Source organism: Oncorhynchus keta, chromosome 31, assembly GCF_023373465.1.
Source record: "Oncorhynchus keta strain PuntledgeMale-10-30-2019 chromosome 31, Oket_V2, whole genome shotgun sequence".
NCBI lineage: Eukaryota > Metazoa > Chordata > Actinopteri > Salmoniformes > Salmonidae > Oncorhynchus > Oncorhynchus keta.
Window position 1 is genome coordinate 27,190,434 of NC_068451.1, and position 12,327 is coordinate 27,202,760.

General features: G+C 42.3%; 1 protein-coding gene across 1 annotated transcript; it reads right to left on the reverse strand.

Moving 5' to 3' along the window:
- Positions 1-896: 896 nt before the first annotated feature.
- On the reverse strand, positions 897-7,838 carry LOC118367681 (L-rhamnose-binding lectin CSL2). The gene is made up of 10 exons (XM_052490114.1): positions 7,689-7,838; positions 5,623-5,725; positions 5,387-5,422; positions 4,326-4,379; positions 4,110-4,245; positions 3,802-3,911; positions 3,621-3,665; positions 2,121-2,259; positions 1,364-1,471; positions 897-1,290 (listed from the first exon to the last, which is right to left on the reverse strand). Exons 2-9 carry the CDS (start codon positions 5,651-5,653, stop codon positions 1,366-1,368), a joined length of 657 nt encoding a protein of 218 aa, XP_052346074.1. The 5' UTR covers positions 5,654-5,725; positions 7,689-7,838; the 3' UTR covers positions 897-1,290; positions 1,364-1,365.
- Positions 7,839-12,327: the final 4,489 nt, after the last annotated feature.

Below are 12,327 nucleotides of genomic sequence, written 5' to 3' on the forward strand. Positions count from 1 at the left end.
TACCATCTTCTTTGGACGCCAGGTCCCGGTAAATTCTTAATGGACAACTGGAAAGAGAATGTGGTAAGTTGAAGTTGAACATTTTCTTCCTTGTCTGTTCATGCTGCTGGTTTGAACAGTGACTACAATAACTCAGGTCTGTGTACAGTTCCTTCAGAGAACATTCATACACTGATTTATTCCACACTGTTACAACCTGAATTATAATCTTACCCATCTATATTTTCAATAATTGTATTGATGAACAGAAATTAATTTACATAAGTATTCACAGCTGTAGTCGCTGCCAAAGGTGATTCTAAGAGCTTTGCCAACCTGGACCGTACAATATCTGCACGCTTAAATTCTTCAAGCTCTAAGTTGATCATAGCTAGACAGCCATTTAAGTCAACTTGGCCACTTGAACATTCAACGTCATCTTGATAAGCAACATGTATATTTGGCCTCGTTTTAGGTTATTGTGCTGCTGGAAGTTGAGTCTTCCAGTGTCTGTTGAAAAGCAGACAACCAGATTTTCCTCTAGGATTATACATGTGCTTCGCACTATGCCTTTTATTTTCTCTTCAAAAACTTTACTTGCCGATGACAAGCAAACGCACATGCTTCAGCCACCACCAAGCTTGATAATATGAAGACTGGTATGCAGTCATTTTGTGTTTGCCCCCAACACAACACTTCGTGTTCGGGATATTAAGTGAACTTCTTTGCTGCATGTTATGTGGTATTGCTGATATGGGCAGCATAGCTGTATTCAGAAAAATGTGCTTTTTGTAGCCTTAATGGTCCATGTATCCAAGACCTGCAAATTCTTCTTGGGTGATGTAATTTGTGGATTAAAATAAAGACTACATTATGTCAGTGGACATGTTTCATAATATTGAACAAAGGACACCAAGTCTATGCTGCTTAGTTTAATTCAGATCAAACAGCACAGTTCAGAAGATCAACATTGTTTTGAATACTTTAGTACACAAAGTGCACTAAGTATTATGGTAACAATGTTATTTGAAATAAAGTTCATTTTTTGGGGTTTATGTTTTATTTCTCCATTCATCCTCTTGACCGTGCCTTGCTGCAGCACCAGGGATAAGGATCCAGAGGGGCCTCATTTCAAATGAACATGTTACTACACACAAATTATGCCTATGACTAAATACACAAATGTGATTTACAGATTTTACACTCAATTGAGATTTCAGAAGGAGGCGAGAAGACCGGAAAGAAAGACATCCTCCCAATGAAGAGGAAGATATCCAAGAAGTCTCTGGTCTTTGTTCCGCAGAAGATTGCCTGCAAAACAAAAATGGTCAACCCCAGCATTCTACTCCCCAGTTGTGTGAGTGCATTAGTGCGTGTGCCTCACGTTTATCCACAGGTGTAAGCCACATCCAGGTACTTGTAGGTTCCTACACAGGGATCTCCATACAGAGAGTTGGACGCCGGGACGTCACACTGGCTCTTCCCATTACACCTGTGTCAACGACAGGTACAGGTTAACACTACAGTCCATGTTAACACTACAGTCCAGTTAACACTACAGTCCAGTTAACACTACAGTCCAGTTAACACTACAGTCCAGTTAACACTACAGTCCAGTTAACACTACAGTCCAGTTAACACTACAGTCATGTTAACACTACAGTCATGTTAACACTACAGTCATGTTTCTACAACAGTCCAGGTTAACACTACAGTCATGTTTCTACAGTCCAGGTTAACACTACAGTCATGTTTCTACAGTCCAGGTTAACACTACAGTCATGTTAACACTACAGTCATGTTAACACTACAGTCATGTTAACACTACAGTCATGTTAACACTACAGTCATGTTTCTACAGTCCAGGTTAACACTACAGTCATGTTTCTACAGACCAGGTCAACACTACAGTCCAGGTTAACAATAGAGTCATGTTTCTACAGTCCAGGTTAACACTAGTCATGTTTCTACAGTCCAGGTTAACACTACAGTCATGTTTCTACAGTACAGGTTAACACTACAGTCATGTTTCTACAGTACAGGTTAACACTACAGTCATGCATTTCTACAGGTAGAAGTTAACAAACACTACAGTACAGGTTAACACTAGTCATGTTTCTACAGTACACAGGTTTCAGTACCTCTTTGCCACCTTACTGGTGGTTATGGATTGGCTCAGGCAGTTGGTGTTGGCTAGCTGGTTAGCGGGCCGATTAAAGGAACACACTAGCTGGTCACGGCGGCCATAGTTGGCACTGTGGATCTGGATCGTTCCTTCATCTGAGGGAAAGGAGGAAGGAGAAAGGGGGATAAGGTAAGGCTGGATGTCTTTGGTGTACAAGTAATGGTAATAAACAGTGTATAATACTGCTCTACTATATCATCATATGAGATGTGACTACACTGTACAGCAGTGTTGACCAGCTTACAACATTCTAATAGAGCAGCATACTACCCTGCATCCCACTGCTGGATTGCTTCTGAAACTAAGCAGGGTTGGTCCTGTTGAGTCCCTGGATGTGTGACCAGATGCTGCAGGAGGTGGTGTTGAAGGGCCAGTAGGAGGCACCCATTGCTCTGGTCTAAAAAAAGATCCCATAGCCCTGTGTAGGGTGCAGTCTTTCTGATGGGACGTTAAACGGGTGTCCTGACTCTCTGGTCACTAAAGAGCCCATGGCACATATCGTAAGAGTAGGGGTGTTAACCCCGGTGTCGTGGCTAAATTCCCAAATCTAGCTCTCATACCATCATGGTCACCAAATCATCCCCAGCTTACAATTGGCTCATTCATCGTCCTCTCCCCTGTAACTATTCCCCAGGTCATTGCTGTAAATGAGAATGTATTCAGTCAACTTACTTGGTAAAATAATGTATAAAAATAGAGCCCCACATTCTCGTAGGGCCTCGGACCCGCCCCACATTCTCGTAGGGCCTCGGACCCGCCCCACATTCTCGTAGGGCCTCGGACCCGCCCCACATTCTCGTAGGGCCTCGGACCCGCCCCACATTCTCGTAGGGCCTCGGACCCGCCCCACATTCTCGTAGGGCCTCGGACCCGCCCCACATTCTCGTAGGGCCTCGGACCCGCCCCACATTCTCGTAGGGCCTCGGACCCGCCCCACATTCTCGTAGGGCCTCGGACCCGCCCCACATTCTCGTAGGGCCTCGGAGCCTCACCACATTCTAGTAGGGCATCGGAGCCTCACCACATTCTAGTAGGGCATCGGAGCCTCACCACATTCTAGTAGGGCATCGGAGCCTCACCACATTCTAGTAGGGCATCGGAGCCTCACCACATCCTAGTAGGGCATCGGAGCCTCACCACATTCTAGTAGGGCATCGGAGCCTCACCACATTCTAGTAGGGCATCGGAGCCTCACCACATTCTAGTAGGGCATCGGAGCCTCACCACATTCTAGTAGGGCATCGGAGCCTCACCACATTCTAGTAGGGCATCGGAGCCTCACCACATTCTAGTAGGGCATCGGAGCCTCACCACATTCTAGTAGGGCATCGGAGCCTCACCACATTCTAGTAGGGCATCAGAGCCTCACCGCATTCTAGTAGGGCATCAGAGCCTCACCACATTCTAGAAGGGCATCAGAGCCTCACCACATTCTAGTAGGACATCAGAGCCTCACCACATTCTAGTAGGGCATCAGAGCCTTCACACGTGATGCTGCGTGCTGCCAAGACAAACAAACAGGAATTACACACCACACTGGCCACTGCTGGGCAGACATAAATAAAAGACATACATTTTCATATCAGACAGTAGCCTGGTTTAGTATTTTGTATTAATATACATAGAAACCGACTGACTTGCTGGGAGGCAGGTGTAGGTGGTTTCCAGGTATTTGTAGATTCCAACACAGGGGTCAGAAGTACGGAAGACTTCAGTGTTCACTTCACACACTTGTTTCCCATTGCACCTGGGGGATATCAGGAGGTAAGATGATGTATGGCTGGGATTTAATCAAACGTGGTGTCAACAAGCATGCAGCGCTTGACATTTAAAGAAACATTTGCAGTGTTTACTGTGAACATCAGGAAATTTGGCTTTAAAAAGGCACATTGATACTGCAATGTGCTTTTCAACAACGAGCCTACGAATCCTACTGACTGAGTACCTGTGTGAGAGGACCTCCAGGGTGCCCGTCTGTGAACACTGTGTGTTGGTCAGCTGGTTGGCAGGTCGTCCTTCTTTGCAGGTGGTTCCATCAGTCCTTCCATACAGAGCTCTCTCAATGAAGATCACTCCAGAATCTAGCAGGGCAAGAAAAACCATGTAAAGAAACAGACAGCACTATGGAGAGACCATCAGGATAGAATGTGTGTGTTCTTACCACAGATCAGGAACTGGACGTTTTCTCCATTGTCACAGGTGACCACTCTCGTCGCTGAGTGAGAAACAATCACATATACACTGAACAAAAAATAAAACGCAACAAATGTGTTGGTCCCATGTTTCATGAGCAGAAATAAAAAATCCCAGACGTGTTCCATATGCAAAACAGCTTATTTCTCTTATATGTTTTACAAATTTGTTTACATCCCTTTTAGTAAGCATTTCTCCTTTGCCAAGATAATCCAGCCACCTGACAGATGCGTCAAATCAAGAAGCTGATTAAACAGCATGCTCATTACACAGGTACACATACTGGGAACAATAAAATGTGCAGTTGTCACAAGACAATACCACAGATGTCTCAAGATGAGGGAGCCACAGAATTTCATGTTAATTTGTCTACCATAAGCAGCCGCCAACCCTGTTTTAGAGAATTTGGCAATATGTCCAACCGGCCTCACAAACGCAAACCACGTGTACACCGATCCGGGACCACCACATCCAGCTTCTTCACCTGTGAGATTGTCAGATATGCCCTCCGACGAAACATCACATGCAAAGCGTCAATACAGAACTAAGTTTAAATCGTACTACACCGGCTCCGACGCCCGTCGGATGTAGCAGGGCTTGCAAATGTTTACAGACTACAAAAGGGAAGCACAGCCAAGAACTGCCCAGTGACAAGCCTACCAGTTGAGCTAAATTACTTCTATGCTCGCGTCGTGGAAAGTAACACTGAAACATGCATGAGAGCATCAGCTGTTCCAGATGACTGATCACACTCTCCACAGCCGATGCGAGTGAAGCCTTTAAACAGGTCAACATTCACAAGGCCACAGGGCCAGACGGATTACTAAGGAACTTCAAGTTCCTTAGCATCCACATCACCAACAATATAACCTTGTCCAAGCACACCAAGATAGTCAGACTAAAAAGACTTGGCATGGGTCCTCAGATCCTCAAAAGGTTCTACAGTTGCACCATCGAGAGCACTGTGACGGGTTGCATAACTGCCTGGTAAAAAGAAAATGATGCGCTCACACACAATCACCAACGTACCTGCAGCTGGTAGTGTACAGCAAACTGCAGCCAGCACTGAAACACATCACACAGCTAGTTCAGCTTTTCTAACCTTGGTCAGTCTCATCGCAATTCTTTACAGAAGAGTAGTGTACAGCATATACAGTAAGTATATAAATAATGTACAGTATATAGAAACTTCTGGAAAATACTGGAATGTATATTTTAAACGCCCTCAAATACATATTTTGTTACAAGTCAGTCAGTATACTCACAGGTGAACGCAGTCAGTCTGACAATGAGCATGACGCTGGGTACAGGTCTGGTAGTAGCTGGTTCAGTTGTAGTAGTAACAAGTAAGATGTTACAGATGGTCACCTGGACAAATACACCTAACATTTATTGATACTTGCAAAGAACAGATCCTTGTTTACAAACCATCAACCAGGAACACAAAGCACAGCAGATTAGCAGTCAACTCGGCAACACAGAACTAAAATCTCAGGCCAGCTCAAACCACATGTCCTGTGTGATGGTGCCGTCCTCCCGTTACGCAATCACCACAGCATGAAGCCCATTTTAGTTATCGTTGGGTTTTATTTCTCTGGGTGTCAATCTACCTGTGACAATGTCACGTAATACAGTTTCAGTAAACAGTTTGGTTAATTCTCCACGGGAGACAATCTAATTAACCAGTGCTTAATTTTAGCCGGCTGGCACCTTCCCGTTTTAGACTTTCGTTGGGAACCTTTTTAGCCAGATTCAGTACCTCTCCCAGAATTTCATTTTTTATCTTCACTTTTCCCAATGTGAATATTATAATAAAAATATATCAAAGTTAATTTGAGTTGCCTCATTGGCAATTCTTCCATACAGGCCATTCCCAATATTTAAAATACAAGCACAGGAAAAGACAGGTTGGCTACCAAAATATATTTGATCATCTTCCAAATATTGTTGTACAATGTAAAAACGAGAGAGGTGGTCTTTTGGCAGGAACATGTCGGACATCTCCGGTGAGATTACTGCCCATCATTGGGTGAGTCATTGACACTGGTAACTATTTTCAGTGTCACTGACTTGCCGAATGATGCGCAGTACTCTCGCCCGGGGATGTCCGACATGTTCCTGCCAAAACACCATCTCTAGACTAACTTCGTCCTCATATTGTAGCCGACAATATATGCATATCCACACACCTAGGCCAAGGCTATTGATGGATTCAAGACAAGGTGGTTTTTATTGAGCTCAGTGTCAGTTTGTCAGTGTCAAAGTAGCCTGTCATTGTGATAATTTGTGCACTATTAAAGATTCTGCCAAAGTCAGTCATGTAAAATGTATTTATATAAAAGGCCACATTTTTCACAGACCCTAGGCTACAAAAAAGTTACCCCATGTGTGTAGTTCTACTCTATGCCACTATACACATGCACAATCTGTTCTCAGAACATTTTGTATTATACTATACTTAAATCCATAACACTCCATTTAGTAGGATAAATCACATTTCATACGGTATGTATTAATTGAGAACATCCACCAGTTTTGTATTAAACATTACAAAATGTAAATTCATATTATGTTACAAATTTGCAAAAGTAATCAAATGTTACAATTCTAGATAGGAGGTAGGCAGCTAACGTCATATAGCTTGATAACGTTAGCTAGGCGTTACGTTTAGGAGCTAAGGGGTTAAGGTTAGCTAAAAGGGTTCACTAAAAGGGTTAAGGGATGTGTTAGCTAAGTAGTTGCAAAGTAGCTAAAAAGTAGCCAGTAGTTGAACATTTGTTATTAGCTAAAGTGTCAATGTTGTTTCAAACTCGTCACCTTTGAGTTGCTAGAAATTTGCCTTATATACCCACCCTGACCAACCACCATGCTTACATTTTTGTCTTAAGTAACCATACTGAATCATACTAAACTGAATGTTCCGGATTTACTTTTACTACGTATAGTCTGAGACCAGGCTGCAATGCGATGATATGCATACAATGCTTTATTATAAAAGTGATACTCCTTCATGCGTTCCGGTACCTCAGAATTCCCCAGGTCACCCTTTTCGCGCCCACTTTGTTCCGGAACCTACCAATTTACCAATTAAGCACGGAATTTAACAAAGTTCTCATGCGCAGGTCTTCCCATATTCACAAAGATGACTACACCATATGTGATTGAATCGCAAGACAGCATTATATTGGTTTTTCATTTCAATAGTACAATCGCCAGTTACCATAGATTTACATAATTTACGCCATTTGCTATGTCCTTTGTTGTTTCTTTATTGGACCAATTACACGTGTACACTTTGTTTCAAGTTGTTTGTATTGTTTGCTTATCTCACCCTGAGCTGGCTTGTTTCTCCTGCGTCTCTGAAAGGAGCGTGCTCAGGTATTAATGATTATATATCCTATAGCAGACGTCCCCAATTACATTCAGCCGTGGGACGATTTTGCTTTTCGGGAATTCTATTAATGCCCTGGCCTGCGCCCCGGGTGAACCCGGTAAGCGTTGATTGCCTTCGTTTTGAACCAGGCCGCCTCCCGGCATTGAGCTGGGTGCCCCAAATTTGGTCGGATGGAGAATTGTACACACCATGCTTACATCACTGGGCCCGTAATCAACCAATCAAACTTTATTGGTATGGTAATATTTACCTAATTTGTCAAATCCTAAAAGAGGGTTATCAACCTTTTGTTGTTCAATGAACGGGAGAATTACTGTCTGAAGATGGAGGAAACTGGGGTTTTGTTTGACATTACTAGTGAGTGGAGTGAAGCTAATAGTACAGAAAGTGAGAATGAGTGGGTTACAGTGGAGAAGAAAAAGGTAAACAAGAAAAGTAAAGCTATGTTGGAAAATAGGGAACCACTAGACTCGTTTTTGGTCCTCGTCAGGGTTTTGGATGAATGCTACTTGGGAAATCAGTTCAATGTCTCCAGGAAAATATGTAATGTGTTGGAAGAAAGTGTGGAGTCGGTGAGAGTCACAAGAAGTGGTCTTATTTTTGTTTATGTCTGCAGAGCAGAAGAACCTGTGTGTTGAGCAGTGGCGACCCGTCATTCAGGGCAGGTGGGGCTCTGAGACCAACATTTTTAGCAACAAATGTATAAATATTTTTTTTGGGGGGGTGCTTGCCTGTTTTGCATGTTATCTTGGCATTAATACGTGTCACATGTCAGTTTGAAACAATGTAAAAATATATATATTGAGTTAATAAAGCTGCATACAATGTTGGGCTGTGGTTCAAACTCAAAGTAGACAGCCCTCGGCTCTTGGGGGAATCCCTGCTGCTTTGTTTGTCTTTGGTCCAAATTATTAGCCAAGCAAGGGAAGTTTGCAACGCAAGCCCCTCAGCCCTCGTTTTTTAATGGAGTTTGCGAGTGTACAATTATGTTCACTTCGGAGCCTGAAAAGCCCCATAATTCAATTTGTAAACTTAACCTAAAGTTAAGCCTGAACTTAACCTCAACGTCAATATGGAGTCAAATACAAGTGTAAGCAAAAACTAATGTAATTAAGTTAGAAATTGTACTACTAATGCACAAACACAAGTTTTTGTTTGGTTAGCTTTTGGAAATTGTAGAAATACAACATTTTCTTCCTTCAGAAGTAGCTAAGCAGGTTAATGTTAGTTAGCGAATGAATTTGCAAGCTATCATACAGTAGGTGTATATTAATAATTATGTAGTTAATATAAGTTGACATGCAATCACATAAAGCACCCACAAGCTACCGGTGGCTGAAAACACAATCATTGCAGTATGAACAGCTGATGAATTTCCTGGCAGAGGCGGTCCATTTAAAAATCATTCCTTCCTCCCTCGCCCTTTGCCCTGCAAGTGTATACTCGTCAGACGTCTTGATACCTCATCAGAACTGCCCACTTAATTTGAGGGCTGGGGGATAGGGTATGTCTTTTAAGTGTTTGGAATGCAGCCATGGTCTGTTTTTTTTTAGTAAGGCAACTCCAAAATGCAGGTGTTTCAGCCTAGCTCAGTGCTTTCTGTGGTGGTGGGGCTGGACAGCAGAAGATAGGAGCATTGTGCCGTGATTGGCTCAGTGTTCTGTCACTCATGGGGTCCTTACGCAACAGCCAAGCTTAAGTCCTTAGAAAGGGTAGACATCCAACATTTCAGCCAGTGTGCGGGGGGCACTGGTTTGTCGGTACAGTATTTTTGATTGGACTGATCATATTAACATCTTACTTTCACGATCTTAATTGTGAAATAATGAAGAGAAATATAGATAAAACATATCGGTGCTCATCGGCCATTGGACATAAACATCACACAACAATTTGGAGATCGCAAATTCAACAATGAGTGGTGTGTAAGGAATTGGTGACAGTGCCTAACTGCAAGCGTTGCAGCTGGGAAGTCGGGAATAAACAGCTCAAACTGGGAAAATATATTTTGAACGGTCATTCAACTCAGAATTGTAAATCTGTCATCTTTCTCTTTGATGATAAAATGTGTCCACAAGGAGACAGCCGCGCCATTTTCCTGTTCAAGCATATCACAACAAGTGAGTCCAAAAAGGTCTTATGCTGCTTCATAAATGATGTACTGTAGGATACCAGAGAGATATCTATATTGTAGCTAAGAAAGTAATACTAAGTGTATGTTGTGTAGTAAGCTGTTAGTAGCCCATGTGCCTCACCCTAATAATTTGGTCTATTTTCACCAACGTGGTATTGTAAACACATTGTTCCTGGACGGTGTGTGCTTGTTTACTAAATTGTATTGTACAGCTCTGACAGTGCTACTGATAGTAGTGATGGTGCTTGTTTTTTTTAAAGGCACTAAATGAGGCTGAATTAACTGTTTCACTGCCCTACATGGCTCTCAAATCAAATTATATTGGTCACATACACATGGTTAGCAGATGTTAATGCGAGTGTAGCGAAATGCTTGTGCTTCTAGTTCCGACAATGCAGTAATAACCAACAAGTAATCTAGCTAACCATTCCAAAACTACTACCTTATAGACAAAAGTGTAAGGGGATAAAGAATATGTACATAAAGATATATGAATGAGTGATGGTACAGAGCGGCATAGGCAAGATACAGTAGATGGTATTGAGTACAATATATACAGTGCCTTGCGAAAGTATTCGGCCCCCTTGAACTTTGCGACCTTTTGCCACATTTCAGGCTTCAAACATAAAGATATAAAACTGTATTTTTTTGTGAAGAATCAACAACAAGTGGGATACAATCATGAAGTGGAACGACATTTATTGGGTATTTCAAACTTTTTTAACAAATCAAAAACTGAAAAATTGGGCGTGCAAAATTATTCAGCCCCCTTAAGTTAATACTTTGTAGCGCCACCTTTTGCTGCGATTACAGCTGTAAGTCGCTTGGGGTATGTCTCTATCAGTTTTGCACATCGAGAGACTGACATTTTTTCCCATTCCTCCTTGCAAAACAGCTCGAGCTCAGTGAGGTTGGATGGAGAGCATTTGTGAACGGCAGTTTTCAGTTCTTTCCACAGATTCTCGATTGGATTCAGGTCTGGACTTTGACTTGGCCATTCCAACACCTGGATATGTTTATTTTTGAACCATTCCATTGTAGATTTTGCTTTATGTTTTGGATCATTGTCTTGTTGGAAGACAAATCTCCGTCCCAGTCTCCGATCTTTTGCAGACTCCATCACGTTTTCTTCCAGAATGGTCCTGTATTTGGCTCCATCCATCTTCCCATCAATTTTAACCATCTTCCCTGTCCCTGCTGAAGAAAAGCAGGCTCAAACCATGATGCTGCCACCGCCATGTTTGACAGTGGGGATGGTGTGTTCAGGGTGATGCGCTGTGTTGCTTTTACGCCAAACATAACGTTTTGCATTGTTGCCAAAAAGTTCAATTTTGGTTTCATCTGACCAGAGCACCTTCTTCCACATGTTTGGTGTGTCTCCCAGGTGGCTTGTGGCAAACTTTAAACAACACTTTTTATGGATATCTTTAAGAAATGTCTTTCTTCTTGCCACTCTTCCATAAGGCCAGATTCGTGCAATATACGACTGAATGTTGTCCTATGGACAGAGTCTCCCACCTCAGCTGTAGATCTCTGCAGATCATCCAGAGTGATCATGGGCCTCTTGGCTGCATCTCTGATCAGTCTTCTCCTTGTATGAGCTGAAAGTTTAGAGGGACGGCCAGGTCTTGGTAGATTTGTAGTGGTCTGATACTCCTTCCATTTCAATATTATCGCTTGCACAGTGCTCCTTGGGATGTTTAAAGCTTGAGAAATATTTTTGTATCCAAATCCGGCTTTAAACTTCTTCACAACAGTATCTCGGACCTGCCTGGTGTGTTCCTTGTTCTTCATGATGCTCTCTGCGCTTTTAACCTGTTACTCCTACCCCCTACTTTTTCGAACATTCTGTTAAAAATCACGCAACATTTCAGCGCCCTGCTGCTTATGCCAGGAATATAGTATATGCATATGATTAGTATGTGTGGATAGAAAACACTCAGACGTTTATAAAACTGGTTAAATCACAGCTGTGACTATAACAGAACGTGCGTTTCATCGAAAAGCGCAGGAAAATCTGATCACTGAAAATGGAAATATATATCCATCCGCCACTTCAACCCATTGATAAAGGCAAACCACAATAAATGGGGCTGAGGTTGCAATACCTACAGCTTCCACACGATGTCAACAGTCTTGTCATTTGCCTAGGCTTTGTTTCTTGGTCAAACGAAGAGAGACAAGCCATTTGTTCAAGTCTCCGACCGGATATTTTGGTTGAGATTTACCCGGACATTATTTCCAGACGGACAGCTAAAGAATATACATCGCCTCGTGATCAATTTGGTCGCTTATTAACGTGTACTAATACCTAAAGTTGCATTACAAAAGTATTTTGAAGTGTTTTGTGAAAGTTTATCGTCAACTTTTTTATTTAAAAAAAATGACGTTACGTTATAAGAGGCTATTTTTTTTCGTTTATCACACAGTCTTCATAGATCG

Excerpts from the sequence above, each read along its gene's own strand:
- LOC118367681 (XM_052490114.1), bottom strand. The coding sequence starts at position 5,653 with ATGCTCATTGTCAGACTGACTGCGTTCACCT. Across the intron at positions 4,246-4,325 it reads CGTCCAGTTCCTGATCTGTG|ATTCTGGAGTGATCTTCATT; the intron begins GTAAGAACACAC and ends TTGCCCTGCTAG. Across the intron at positions 3,666-3,801 it reads CTACACCTGCCTCCCAGCAA|CACGCAGCATCACGTGTGAA; the intron begins GTCAGTCGGTTT and ends TTGTCTTGGCAG.